At 48.2% G+C, this 15,434-nt stretch overlaps 1 protein-coding gene across 1 annotated transcript in view; it reads right to left on the bottom strand.

Annotated features, from left to right (window-relative positions):
- The window catches only part of CRB1 (crumbs cell polarity complex component 1), a 713,161-nt gene that overhangs the window by 306,693 nt on the left and 391,034 nt on the right, over positions 1-15,434 (bottom strand). Inside the window, exon 5 of the mRNA XM_086954812.1 lies at positions 13,041-13,223. Within this exon, the coding sequence (XP_086810938.1) occupies positions 13,041-13,223 (183 nt within the window). The remainder of the gene's footprint in view (positions 1-13,040; positions 13,224-15,434) is intronic.

Genomic DNA, 15,434 nt, shown 5'->3' with positions numbered 1-15,434 from the left:
TCCTGAGGCGGAAAGCCGGGACTGTTGTGCTATATTTTAAAAATTGAATACTCGCGTTCTAATTGATTTTGTGTTGTGCTTTTAAAAATCACTCTCACCTGGGCATTCTCGAGCGGCACTTGGCACGGGCAGCAGACCCCAGCGCTACCACGCTGCCTCGACCCCCTCCTACGCCCCCAACGATCTCGGCACCGCGTGGACGGTGACCACGCCCACTCTAGGCCACGCCCCCTTCAAGCGCCAGATATAAACGCTGATTGCAAGCGACTGGCAGCTAGTTCTTGTTGTGTCCTGAGGCGGAAAGCCGGGACTGTTGTGCTATATTTTAAAAATTGAATACTCGCGTTCTAATTGATTTTGTGTTGTGCTTTTAAAAATCACTCTCACCTGGGCATTTTCGAGCGGCACTTGGCACGGGCAGCAGACCCCAGCGCTACCACGCTGCCTCGACCCCCTCCTACGCCCCCAACGATCTCGGCACCGCGTGGACGGTGACCACGCCCACTCTAGGCCACGCCCCCTTCAAGCGCCAGATATAAACGCTGATTGCAAGCGACTGGCAGCTAGTTCTTGTTGTGTCCTGAGGCGGAAAGCCGGGACTGCTGTGCTATATTTTAAAAATTGAATACTCGCGTTCTAATTGATTTTGTGTTGTGCTTTTAAAAATCACTCTCACCTGGGCATTCTCGAGCGGCACTTGGCACGGGCAGCAGACCCCAGCACTACCACGCTGCCTTGTCCCCCTCCTACGCCCCCAACGATCTCGGCACAGCGTGGACAGTGACCACGCCCACTCTAGGCCACACCCCCTTCAAGCGCCAGATATAAACGCTGATTGCAAGCGACTGGCAGCTAGTTCTTGTTGTGTCCTGAGGCGGAAAGCCGGGACTGTTGTGCTATATTTTAAAAATTGAATACTCGCGTTCTAATTGATTTTGTGTTGTGCTTTTAAAAATCACTCTCACCTGGGCATTCTCGAGCGGCACTTGGCACGGGCAGCAGACCCCAGCGCTACCACGCTGCCTCGACCCCCTCCTACGCCCCCAACAATCTCGGCACCGCGTGGACGGTGACCACGCCCACTCTAGGCCACGCCCCCTTCAAGCGCCAGATATAAACGCTGATTGCAAGCGACTGGCAACTAGTTCTTGTTGTGTCCTGAGGCGGAAAGCCGGGACTGTTGTGCTATATTTTAAAAATTGAATACTCGCGTTCTAATTGATTTTGTGTTGTGCTTTTAAAAATCACTCTCACCTGGGCATTCTCGAGCGGCACTTGGCACGGGCAGCAGACCCCAGCGCTACCACGCTGCCTCGACCCCCTCCTACGCCCCCAACGATCTCGGCACCGCGTGGACGGTGACCACGCCCACTCTAGGCCACGCCCTCTTGGGCCATGCCCTTCTTGGCCACGCCCCCTTGGGCCACGCCCTTCTTGGCCACACACACCTGGGCCACGCCCTTCTTGGCCACGCCCTTCTTGGCCACGCTCCCTTGGGACACGCCCTCCTGACCTCCCTCTCCAGCAAACGCCTTCATTATGTGCCTGGCCAGGAAGCGCAGCGGACGAGCGCAGCGGGAGCGCCATCTGCGCGCCGAAGGCGCACCTAAGGCAAGCCCGTCTGCGCTCAAACGGGCTCAGGGCCAGAACCTATGCCGGGGCCAGCTTTTACTAGGGTGAGTTACTCTCGCCGGGCCCTCCTAAGTCTCAGACCCACTAACAACATTATGTGCAATTATGTTCATGACTTAGACGGACCTTTCACTAGCTGTACACTTTGCCACCCAGTCCAGCTACAACTTACCAATCCACCCGTCTCACACCCTGGCCTTAAACTAGCCGCACTGAATTGCAGGTCACTCACTATGCATGCTCGGCTCATCAACCACCTAATGGTAGACCACGACCTCGACATTCTGTTCCTTACGGAAACGTGGCTCACTGCCCACTCGGATTCGGACGTGGTCTTAGCCCTACCCCCGGCCTTCCTCATCCAGTCCCAACTACGTCCCTCTGGCAGAGGAGGCGGACTAGCCATCCTCCACCGGGATCACTTCTCCTGTAGAATTAACGATGCCCACATCTTGGACTCAGAAAGCTGTCATTTTACCATCCAGCTGGCACCGACAAGTTCACTGTCAGGCCTCCTAGTATATCGCCCCCCCGGCCATTTTGGCCCCTTCGCTAGCGCCCTTCTAGAATCAATATCATCACTGGCCCATTCTACTTCCAACTTCACTATACTAGGAGACCTCAACATCCATTTTGACGACCCCCTAGACACAGGGGCAGCCGATTTGATCCTAGACCTGGCGGCCTACGGCCTCCAACTGACCAACTCCGGAGCCACCCACATCAAGGGTCACCTGCTAGACCCAGTTTTTACCAATATCCACACCCTTCAAGCCAAAGCGTCCCTTCCCCTCCCGTGGACGGACCATTTTCTGGTCCCTTTCTTCCTGCCAGGAGCATTCAGGAAGCCCCACAAGCCCGCCACCTACACCAGGGACAGGGCATGGTCCAGACTCTCTACAGAGGACTGGGCCAGAGCCTTGAACTCTACAACCCCTAGTCCTTCGGAGGACCCTGTCACAGCGGACAGAAATTTCAGGGAGTGGATCTCCACCTCCCTTGATTCTATCCTCCCCATAAAAATCCGTGAGGATAAAATGGAAAGACAGGATCAGCCCCATGGTTCAGCCCGGAACTTAGAACTCTCCGCAAGGAATGCAAAAAAGCGGAGCGACTGTGGAGAAAGGACTGGCTCCACTCCAGCAAAGACACCTACCGTAGGTCGGTGAGAACCTATAAATCCACCCTGAAACTCACTAAAGCCTCATATTACGATGCTAGAATAAAAAATGCCACCAATTTGGCGAGAAAGTCCTACCTCATCGCCAAATAGCTTCTGAAAATACCAGCACCCCCCTCTTCCAACAGGTCCCCTCCGGGCAGAAGTGATGAACTGGCAACCTACTTTGATTCCAAAATCTCCTGTATCCTAGCCTCACTCCCACCTCCCAGTCTGTCTAACCACAGGGACATTGATGTACCTGTTACCCATACAGGAAACATCCCACATCCACAGCTGACCGCATTTAGGGCGGTATCTCTGGGCGAAGTGGGAAAGACTCTGGCCAAGATGAAAAGCAGCTCCCCCTGTCACCCCGCTCCCATGAGATTCCTGAAAACAGTGGCCCCTGCCATCGTGTCCCCTATCACGGAGCTGATTAACATCTCGCTGTCCCAAGGCTCTGTCCCTCCGAGCTGGAAGGGTGCAGTAGTCAAACATCTTCTTAAAAAACCTCAACTGGACCCCACCGATTTGGCGAACTACAGGCCGATCTCGCTCCTCCCGGGCATTAGCAAAATGGCCGAGAAACTGGTCAATGTCCAACTGTCCCAGTTCCTCGAATCCAACAACCTTCTGCGGCGGTCCCAAACTGGGTTTCGTCCTGGCCACGGCACGGACACCGCCCTCCTCGCTGTCATCGAGGAGGCAAGGTGCATTTTGGATTCAGGAGGGTCAGTGGCAGTGATCCTCCTGGACCTTAGTGCAGCCTTTGACACGGTGAACCACCGTGTCTTACTCCACCGCTGGCCGGGCCAGGACTCGGGGGCACCGCGCTCGCCTGGATAGAGTCTTTTCTATCGGGCCGCTCGTTCCAGGTATGGGACGGCAACTCCAGCTCAGCCTCACTCCCTCTTTCTAGCGGAGTCCCCCAAGGGTCTTCGCTAAGTCCCACTTTGTTTAACGCCTATATGGCCCCTCTGGAGGATGTAGTTGCCCCATTCGGGATCAAGATAGTGAGCTACGCGGACGACACGCAATTGGTCGTCTCACTCTCACATCTTGACCACCACCCAGACAATCTGTTGAACTGCCTCCAGGAAATCCACCACTGGATGTGCGAGTCATTACTTAAGCTCAACGGATCTAAAACCGAAGTCATGCTCATGGGCAAGAAATGGGCTACTATCCCTCCATCGGTCTGGCCCGATGTTTTTGGCGAGGTGCCCACCCCGAAGAAGGAAATCAAGACTTTGGGAGTCTGGCTTGAACCTGATATGTCCATGAAGACCCAGGCAGCCAAAACAGCAGGAACCAGCTTCGGACTCATGCGTTCCATCCGGAAGATCCTTCCGCTTCTCCCTCCCCTATCAAGGAAACTCTTGGTTCAAGGTCTGATCCTTGCTCGTCTAGACTATAGTAACGCTGTCTATCTAGGAGCCCCCGAATCTACCCTGGCAAAACTTCAGCGCACCCAAAATGCGGCTGCCCGGCTCCTTATGAGTCTCCCCTCCAGAGCCTCTGCCAGACCAGCGCTCAAGGCCCTACACTGGCTTCCAGTGCGACAGAGGATAGAATTTAAGGCCTTGTGTACCGCCCACAAACTCCTCAACGGTCTAGGTCCTTCGATCTTGAGAGACATGGTCACCCCATACAAGGCACCCAGACTCCTGCGCTCGGACAATGAGCGTTTGGCCAATGTCCCTAGATTCAGGAAGGTGCGCACTGGCGGTCGACGCTTCGCAGTAAAAGCGTCCTCAGGATGGAACTCGCTCCCCCGCTGCCTGCGGCTGGAACCCTGCCACCTTCGCTTCCGCAAAAAACTGAAAACTCTCCTTTTCCCCAAATAGGACCCCTTTCCTCCCTTGGTCATCACAAGTCCTCACAGCGCGGGGATGCCTCCGGGTCACCAGGCGCTCTACAAATCGTTAAATAATAAATAATAAATAACACGCATAATGCAGACTGGAGTCTGTGATTTAGCAAAGTACTATCACCTGAATAATTTATTGTTCAGTCAGATGGACAACACTTGACAAACCTAGGTAACATTAATTGCTGGTATTAAGTAACTACAGAATAGAATAGTGACAGCGAGCCTTATTAAGTATAACAGTAAAGGCTTAGCGTTCACATGCGCTGGCCATGCTACAGTATAAACCTCTTACATTCAGGTATTATCGATTACATAAATCTACCAACTTGCATTAATAATTGTGTTGGATAGAAATAATAAATGTTCCTGCGTTACACAAAGACTAGAAACCTTATCACGATGAGGGAAGCCAGAGAAGGGGAGGGGGAGGAGAAATGCTACACGGCGGGCAGGGGAGGGGGCCGAGCTGGGAGAGCGGCGATGAGGGTGTTAAGCAGCAGGGGACTTTGAAGTGAAGCTAAGCTTCACTTCAAAGGTGTGGGAGGAGTGCTGCTGGGGAACAGATGGCGATTTGATGATGTGCACGCGCATTTTAGGTCAATGTGCTTGCGCATTGACCAAAAAGCGCACGGGCACAGCACCAAATCGCCAGTTGGGATACTGGTTGGGTAAAGTCTGTTTAAGTTGCTTTAGTCTCGCTCTGCTCAATTCTCATGCGCATTGAGAGGCGAGACCTAAAAACCAGTGCTGGGAAATTGTGTTTTAGGGGGTATGCCAAAGAGGACAAGATATTCCTCAAGCATCAGATTCACTGGCCGATCATTGCAGAAACGTCTCTCCAAGAATGGGAAATGCCCTTCCTGCTCTGGAAAGTCCTCCAGAACAGAACTACCACAAGTGAGGACCTGTTTGCAAAAAGATTAGCAAACAATGTTCACTGTGGGGTGTAATAACGGTATACAGGCGCTACAGGACATGACATTAAATGGTTTGTCTGCATTAAAGTCAGATCGGAGGGTAAATTGACAATGACTGGAAGTCAGTGAAGTGGCAGTGAAGGTGAGGGATGATGTGAACTTGGTACCTTAGGTTTGGTAGCAGGCATGCTGCTAAATGGAGAAACCTCTACTGTTTCTTCAGCTGTTGATTAGGTAAATGTTAAAGTTCCAATATTGATATAAACATTGCAGATATGTCAATTAACTGGGCAAAGGAGAACGGAATATCTCTGTGTAACTGCTTGGGTTTTGGAATCAAAGAAAAAACAAGCATTTACAATGCAACGGTTTCGCCTTTGCAAAAGTTAGAGCTATTGGCATTGCTCATGACATTATTTTTATTTATGGTTTTTTTTAAACATAAATAAATGGCATTGTCATTTACAATGTCAATGGCAGGGCAGGAGAGCAAGCACAAGCAAAAAAAATAAATAAAGCTGTTTAAACTGTCTTCAAATAAACAATATAATACAATACAATAGTTGTTGGAACATCAGGGATTCTGAGAGACAGCTGAGGAGCAGAGAGTGAGGACTGTGATGTGAGACACCTGAGGTGGCCAGTGTCGGAGCAGTGGGGTGTCTCAGAGACAGGTGAGGGGCACGGACTTCCATGCGAGACAGCTGGAGTGCTCACTCTGTGAACAGCGGAGTGCCCGAGAGAAAGCTGAGGAGCATAGAGTCGAGTCTGTGGTGTGAGGAACCTGGGGTACCTCGTGTGGGAGCAGTGGGATGTTTCAGAGACAGCTGAGGAGGAGGAGTGATGTGAGACACCTGATCTGTATCCAGTGTGGGAGCCGTGGGTTACCTGAGAGACATCTTAAAAGGGAGTGATGTGAGACATCCGAGTTGTCCAGTATGGGAATAGGGGTGGGGGGGTGTCGAATTATGCTGAGGGACAGGGAGTGGTGTGAGACATCTGAGGTGCCCAGTGTGGGAGCAGCGGGGTGTTTCAGAGACATTTGAGCAGGTGGTGATGTGAGATACTCGGTATGGGAGCAGCGGGGTGTCTGAGGCAGCTCAGTAGGGAGTGATGTGAGACAGTGGGGTGTCTAAGAGACCGCTGAGCAAGGAGTGATGTGAGACAGCGGGGTGTCTAAGACACCGCAGAGCTGTAGGGAGTGATGTGAGACAGTGGGGTGTCTGGGAGACGGCTGAGCAGCAGGGAGCGAGGCTGTGATGCGAGACACCTGTGCTGCCTCCGAGAGTGCGTCGCTCCCTCCCTCGGTAGGAGTGCCCGTGAAGAGGGAGAGCCGGGCCGGCGGTGAGAGAGCGCAGGAGCTGCCGGCGGTGATTGGAGACACCTGCAGGAGCCGCGGGTCCGGAGGGACAGTCGAGGGTGTGATAAGGAACCCGTGGGTGAGGAGCAACTCCGGCTGAGAGGGACCCCGAGGTGAGGGGCGCGGGGAAGGGGGTGGAAAGTGTCTGGGGTGATGGTAGATCCTAAATATCAAGTAGGGTTGTAGAAGAGAAATCTAGCTCTAAGGTAATTGTGGCATGTCTGATACAAGGCAACATGCAACAGGTCAGAGCTTTAAATGTGACCCTCTCCCTGATGGGCAACCAGTGAAGACCCTGCAAATGCCAGCTGCTGTGCTGTCTTCTCTTCCCATTTAGCAGAAGGCGAGCTGCTGCATTCTGGATCACTTGCAATTTGTCCATTAAGTACTTCACTATGCCCAGATGTAGTGCATTGCCATAATCTATTCTAGGTGTAATTAATGCCTGGATAGCAAGGGCAGAAATGTCTTAAGGGATCTCCAATTTCCAAATTATATGCCTGCTAGCCTTTTGACTTGAGGGCATAAATATAGTCTATTGTCAAAGGTTATTCCCAGGTTTTTTACTGAGTCCTTCTGCTGACCTGGAGGGATGATAAGTACTGTTTTAGACATGTCTTCCCTGGCAGATAAACATTCCTTCTGCTCGCGCCTCATCACAAATGTCCCTGTGTTATTCTACGGAAGTGAGTAATTGTTTCAAAAATTGTCTTGCCTGGTGGAGGACTGATGATTCACTAAAGCCTCAAAGTTCTGAGGCCTTCCAGTGGGCCAGATCTTAAGATCCCATATTCTTCATCCCCCTTCCACAGAATCTCAATTCTATGCCAATCACCCCTCCTTGTTACCACCTCCAACCGAGGAAATCGCTCTCTCCTTTATACTGGATACCTCTGTATGTCTAGGTTATTTTTGCTGCTGCCCTCTGTCTATGGCTCTTGGTAGAAGGAGCTCTGTCTCACAGCTGTGGAATGGGTAGTTATTGCAAGGCCTAACTGTACTAAATTCATCATTGAGCTGGCCCTACGCACTGTGTATGTAAATAACTCCAACGTACTGTTGCTTGAGAAACACCACCTCATGTGCCTGTTGCTGTGGGGGAAAGCATGCCATTGATTGGAGTGTTTCTCGACAAAAACAAACCTTGCCTTGATTTGTTCTCTCATGGGTCCAGACTGCCAGAATGTGCTGGGATCACACCTAGTCTTTTCAAGGACTCAAGAAATAGAAAAATCCCCTCTGGCATTACAGACCTGATATTACTCATCTTGCCATGTCCAAACGGGAGGCTGGTTTGTGAGCACTGCAAGGCAGGCAACCAGAGTATCTTTGTGAGTTGTAGTGAGAATGACGTTGTAGAGACTATGCTTTTCAAATCACCCTCTTATGACCATCAGCCTCCCACTTATAGTGTTTCCCAAACGTCTGCGGAACGAAAGTCTATCGCCGACTGCCTCATGAGAGGGATGGGCTCTGTTACTTTGCCTAAGTCATCACTACAATCTTGCATTCTGCTGTCCACCATCTCCAAAGATGGCGTGGTCACTGCAAGATCTCTGAAATTAACATCTTATTTTCCAGTATTTTTCCCTAGTACTGTTAGGTCATGTTATTCAAGAGAGTGGCAGCTGGTCTGGGGCATCAGGGATGTTTAGGAAACTAGGGAATTAACCTGGTATGGCTGTGAACTTTTGTTCAATTCATCTGGAATCATTGGCCGAGCGTCTTGTCAGATTTACCTATAAATGATGTTAAATGCTGAGTAGAGGATTTCTTCAGTCTCAAATTTCACTCACACATTAGGACGAAAGGGCTGATGACAAAGCAAGGTATGGCATAACAAGGACATTGCAAGCCCTGAAGTAAACAAGGAAAATGGGGTCCCTTCTCGAAGTTTCAGAACTAAAAGCATTCAGAATTGGGGTGCAGTGAGCTCCTCGCACTCCTTGGCCTCACGACCTTTGAACCGGCTGCACAATCGATAGCTCCGTCCCTGAAATGACACGTTCTGTCTAACGCAGCATTAAGTAAAAACACTTCCGAAGCAAAGCAAAGCAAAGCGCGTGACTGGGGCCTAAATCCATTGCCATAAAAGGAGAAATTCCATTCCGAAACCTGCTAATGGCCAAACTGCTCACCCAGCTGTTGGGCTTTCGTGTGGAAATTACCAGTCCCATGTAATTGGCGGCATCTGAGCAGGACTGCTGGTGACAACTCAATCTGTCTTCGCAAGCGGTTCCTGCAGATCTTTGATGGCAGTCGTAAAAACAAACAAGCACCTACGAGGACACGGGGGCGGGAGAGGACACGGACGGTGGGAGGGGGGCGGGAGGGGACACGGATGGCGGGAGGGGGGTGGGAGAGGACACGGACGGCGGGAGGTGGGCGGTAGAGGACACGGATGGCGGGAGGGGGGCGGGAGAGGACACGAACGGCGGGAGAGGACACGGACGGCGAGGGGGGGGCAGGAACGGTGCACGGACAGCGGGAGGGTGGAAGGATCACGGTGCACGCACATTTCTAAACAAAATGCTCCTTACCTGATCACCTCGTGGGAAGTCGAATCTTGCAGCCAACTCCAACAACAGACACTTTGAAAAGGAGCAAAACAGGCCCACTCGAAAAATAAAAAATAACACACACCCACCACCGTGATGACGAACAGAAGTGGGTGGAGAGGAAAAAAATGTCGGGAACGCCCCCGAATCTGGTCCGGCCTTGACGGACAGATCTCTGTTCCAATGGCTAGCCTCCATTTATGGAGTTAGCCAATGGAACAGAGGGGCGTATTCAAGTCCCCCTAACTGTAGACTAGAGATTTCTCTGGGGGTGGAGCTTACGCTCCGTGCCCCAGGCGAAACCTAAAAATGTGTCAAAGTTAATAGGTCATGTATGTTTACCTACTGGCCACTTTGCCAATGCTTTTCTGTTAATTAGGTTTTGCAACGGCAAAAAAAATTGTAAAATGTGAGGGGATATATGCATCTGGATGTCATTTGAACTGGGAAATAAAAAAGGCAGCTGCCAGACCCACCAAAAATGTAAAAAATAAATGTAAAGGGCTGTAAGGCATACATGGAATTACAGAGGAGTGGGTTGGGAGACCGGGTAAACAGAAGCAGCAAGGAGTGAGTGGGGACGAAGAAGCAATAGAAGCACTTGAGGCTTGGCTTGGGGAAGGACACACAAATAAATAAATAAAAAGGAAAATTCAGTGAGAGTTTGGAGAAAGGATGGTGGAACAAAATAGGGTGCATGAGCGGTGGATATTTGGAGGAAAGATTAGAGAAAGAGCTAGAAAATATGTGTACAATCATGGAGTGCTCAAAAAATTTAATTATCTTTGGCTGATATGCATTCAAGTGGGTAAATATATTTTAATTACTATCCTCATATAACTTCACCTGGTTTGCTATTTTGAACGAATATTCTACAGTAATTCTATTTCATGCACATTGATGCTAAGCTAGGCTATCATGTCCTCTTTGTTCAAAATAAACATTTATCTAACCAAGAGGCTTTATCTATTTCAACCCACCAAATCTACTTCTCTAGATCCACCACACTTAACCAGGCTAGATAATTTTCATTGTAAACCATTGTTTACAAGGCTGGACAGACTAACATTTCAAGCAACTATCGCAAGGTAGTGTCTATATTAAGGGAATTATGAAGTTTTGTGTATGGGAGAATGAAGGGGGAAGACCCTGGATTATGTATGTGACCCAAACCAGGTTCTCTTAACATTACTGCCGTTGTAGCGGACACCATCTAAAGATTGACTGTTTCCTAAGTAAAATAATCTGTGGTTCCATAATGAGGAAAGATTGATGACATCAAGCATAGTGCTTACGTAGTCCCAACAAGAGTAGATGTTGTCCGTCCTAAATGTGTGGCACGTTTTTAACAGCCTCAAAAAAGCATTTTTGAAGACCAATTCCCACTCTGGGGTTACATTGTGCTCTAAATAGTCCACCTCTTCCACTAGGAATTTGCATCTTTGCCACAACAAGATAATCACCCTCAGCATTTCCTGCATGCTCCTGAAAGTTACATTATACTCAACAACAGACTCAGCAAAGGTCAAGAAGTCCTCTGGACATATGTAGCTCCTTTAATTCTATAGGACAAAATGTGAATTAGATTTATTAACACTGAAGTGGCTGACGTCAACTCAAAAGAAAATGTAAGATGCTAGAATGTTCAGCCCAACTATATAAATGTGCCAAAGGTCTTGACTGTCAAGCAAGTTTGATTCACTAATAAATATCTCTAAAATCAGACTTGGAGATATATCTTGCCCCACCCAGCCTGAGCCTGGTCAACGTTTCATGTAGTACTGTAGGATAAGCTAAACTACTAAAACATGTTTCATGAGTCATCAAGTTGACACAAAAATGCGATTTTGAAGATTGTTTTAGCTGCAGCATTTGGAAAAAGGTAAAATGAGGACTCAACTGGTTCAACAACTTTATATCTGCACACCTATTCTAAAAAATTTGATAATTTATTCCAGATTCTTCAAGGTATATTCCCCACTTTGTGTTTGACTGAATTTGCATGCATCAACTTTCAAAATATGTTGTACATAATCCCTTAACACAGCTCAAATGATCCTTCACGGCAAACAGATGACTTGGGTTCTATTCCTTTTTTCACACATGGCCAAAAGGTTGGGGTCCTGCTTTTATCTCACTTTTCGTGGGACAATTATTCCATTAGTATTTTCAAACAAAATGTAAGGTCTTCCTTATATTTAGCTTCTGCTAAATATTCTAATCAAAACGTTTTCCAAGTATCTTATTTAAACTATTTTATCAACTTGTTAAGCTGTTCGACAGTTAATAAAGAATCTTCCAGCTGTGAAATGTGAAATTAAAGTATGGGACAGGAAGAGTATTCAGCAAATCCACTACAGGCGCAAATGTGCAAAGTAAAAGGTTGGTTCTGTTCTTATTTTAAAAAAATAAGTTCATACACTTTGAAATAAATATTTGCCTCAATATGGATAAATTGCCCAGTGCTGTGCAGTGGTTTTGCCCAGGACACCACAACCTTATCATTGTAGTGTTTAAAAATACTAAAGAAAATTGAAGACACTAATGAGTTAACTAACTTATAGAAATCAGTGTACTGAATCTAACACAATGATAATCAAAATACATATCCATGGTTATCCAATGGTTATTCATTTTACAAATTATTGCAGAGGACATTTTTTGTTAGTAACTTCTTTTGTCTTTTTATGGTTAGTATTTTTCTATAGACAATATCTTTCTTGTATATTTATTTTGATTTTGTGTTTCAGCATACTTCACTGATATTGCATGTTACCTGTTTCTCAAACTGGTCCTGCAATCTACTAGCAAATATTGTCTCAAAGTTATCCACCATACACCTCATCAAGAAACTTTACTCCCAAATCATAAAGCTGATTAACACTCCATATTTCGGGTGGGGGGGGGGGCTAATTCTTCCGAATTTAGACAGAGTGGCTGTAAGAAGGGGTGAACACACAACAAAAGCCTCATTTACAACTAAAAGCCTCATTTACAACTAAATGGTCTTTTAAAGACCTGTTAAGTACTCGGGTGCGGCTGCAATTAGATGCTGTCTCCGCCCGGGCTGACACACACGACGTCGTGGGGGGGTGGGGGGGGGGGGGGGGGGCTAGCGCACCTGCCTAAGACACAATACTATCCTATAAGGGCGGCAATCAAAAATAATATGTTAAAAAAGTGTTCGTCTAGTGACACTTTGAAAGCTGCCATGAAATGTGACATGAGCTGATGACATGGCAGCCCAAAGGTGTCCGCGCGCACAATACATTTCCACAGCCGTTTCAAGGCAGAGCGCTCTGTGATCCCTTCCGGCTGGGCCATTCCATTAAACCTACCTAAAGAATAGAATTTTCTTTAATCCTAGATATACAAAAACGAGACCCCAAAGATGTTGCTTGGAAACAACATTTTCAGTGGCCACCAGAGGAGCCATTTGTGCAGTAACACCTTTTATTTCGCTCACAATTGAATGCGCAGTTATTTCCGTAAAGGTCTGTCACTCAGATGTCCCTCGTGTTTGGCGGGAGCGCAGTACCTGTAAATCCCGGCCGACAGCGACACGCGTAGCCCGCTGCTCGCTGGTATTTGAATTCCGGTGGCAGCTCCGGGGTCCTGCCAGAGCTCTCTGCCCGCGACAGCTCCACGCATTCGCCCCCAGCCAGGCAGGGGTTGCTGAGGCATTCGTCTATGTCTGTCTCGCACAGTGCGCCTGTGTAACCTGCAATGCAAAATGTACTAGGGTGAAGCTAGTTGTTATGTTTTTTAGTACGTCCATTTGTATTCGAACAGTTCACCTTAGATCCAACATCAACTTTTCGACAAAATTAGGATTTTAGACAGTCGACGTAAGCGTAAAAAAATTCATTTTAAGGTACTTGGCCATAAGGTTTTATTGCTTAAAGAACATAAAAGCTGGCTTTATCCATCTTCACTCATTTATTTATTGCTTTCGGCATCAGCCTTTTGCACAAAACAAGTGTAAATCAATCTCGAAACAATGCTATACACAAATAAAAACATTTTTATACGTATTTTAAACCCGATTGCACTTATCAGCCACAAGTCTTTCTCTTTATATTTTCTCATGGGGACCTAACACCCTCAAAGGGCCTTGAAGAAAGGACTGGCAACGAGAATCAGCCCTGACAAACATGTTCTAATCGGCCCCATACTGCAGGAGGCGATGACTAGAAAGGGCCAAAGGGGACATTCATGGTTCGGTCATGGCTCCCATTCAGCTCTAAAAGCAGCCCCCTATCCTTCAGCCATCAGGAGGGGCAGAATGGCCACGCATGCCTTCACTCCTTAGTCCTAGTGGCAGCTCCTACACTAAGGCAGAGGAGCGTCGCCCCTGCCAGGCACAGTAAAGAAAGGAAAAAATAATATGATAATAATGGAATGTTATTATCATTTCATGTTTTCCTCCTGCTGCAGCTGTGCATGAGGAGGTGGAGCTAGATGCAGGGAGGGCATACATGCCAACATTTCAGGAGAGCAAAGTGAGAGATTTAAAAAAATTAATCGGGAGAATGGGGCCTTGAATCGGGTTACTGGCATCTATGGGCTTTGGAAGTGGCTGCTGCAGGATCGGACATTTGAAACGTAAATGCACGTTTGTTTCTTACCTTTCGGAACGCATAATGGCAGGCAGAGAGAGGGCGATGTAAGTGTAGATTGTTGGTAGTGCATGCACACCCCACCCCACTGTTGCAGCCCGGGCTGAAACAACTCCCCCCCCCCCCCCCCCACCCCCCTCCCCCAAAGTACTTCGCAGGTTTTTGAAAGACGATTCCCAAGTTAATGACGCTTTGTTTTGTTTTTCACCCCTTCGAGAGCCCCTGCCTCGCCACTCTTTGTTGGAACCAAGCCCTGTCAGCTGAAACCCCTGGGGAATCGGGTTTTTGCTTGTACGAATCGGGAGGCGGGAGACTAGCCTTCAAATCGGTAGTCTCACGCCTGAATCGGGAGGGTTGGCATGTCTGAGGGAGGGGTGGTAGAACACTCCTGGGCACAATGACTGTTTGGCTGGCGCTCTCGGACAGCCTGAAACAGTCATGCGCACACACTGTTCTCCATGCAGGATGCATTACAGCCTGCATGGAGAACATGCCCACCCCTCCAGCCCCTGGCTGAGCAGCGTGTCACGGCGCTTTGACCAATCACAACACTTCATTGCAGTGTTGTAATTGGCTTAGTGGTCGGAGCCTGGCTGCCTGCTTCCTGTTCCGACCTGAAGTCCGGAACAGGCGAGCAGGAGAGAAGATCTAGGATCCAACGGCATCAAGGTACTTTTTTTTCTTAAAGTAGCCCAGGCCCTCTCCCCCGCCCCCCACCCGCAAGCCATGCCTGCCGCTCCTGCTTAGTCCCCTTTGGCTTTTGTTACCCTATAGCAGTACTTAATTTGCGGAAGAATACGTGATGGTGCCTAAAGCGCTGCTCAGAAGCTCCAACTGGTAAAAATGCTCTAAATACCAAGGCTAAAATCAATATCATGCCTCCTTAATCGACTAAAAGACACTCCCTGCCTCTTTATCTTGCAGGCACCTGCTTTCTTCCTTTGTGACGGTTTTTCCTTTTTTTCTCTTTCCCCATTGTGTGTTTCCCCTCTTTTCCTCTCTGGTAATGTCTTAAGAGGAAAAATAAGTGCTGGGGCCCAAATATATTCCACCAGCTCAAATTAAGCACTGCTCTATGGTGGTATTTACACAGAATATCAGAACCCAAAATATTGTGGGACAAAATATTGTGTCAACAATATCGAGGACAGAAATACTGTGAAGGTCAGTTTTTATAAGTAAGTAACATTTTACTATTTATAACTCCACATATATGTACCTTTATATATATACACTAGCAGCCCGTCCCAACGTTGTCCGGGTATGAATTGCTGCCGGCCAGTAGTATATTGTTTTGTAGGATTTCGTTTTGA

The sequence above is a fragment of the Lissotriton vulgaris genome, chromosome 1_1 (assembly GCF_964263255.1).
Source record: "Lissotriton vulgaris chromosome 1_1, aLisVul1.2, whole genome shotgun sequence".
In the NCBI taxonomy this organism is placed as follows: domain Eukaryota; kingdom Metazoa; phylum Chordata; class Amphibia; order Caudata; family Salamandridae; genus Lissotriton; species Lissotriton vulgaris.
This window is presented reverse-complemented; position numbering and strand designations above follow the sequence as displayed.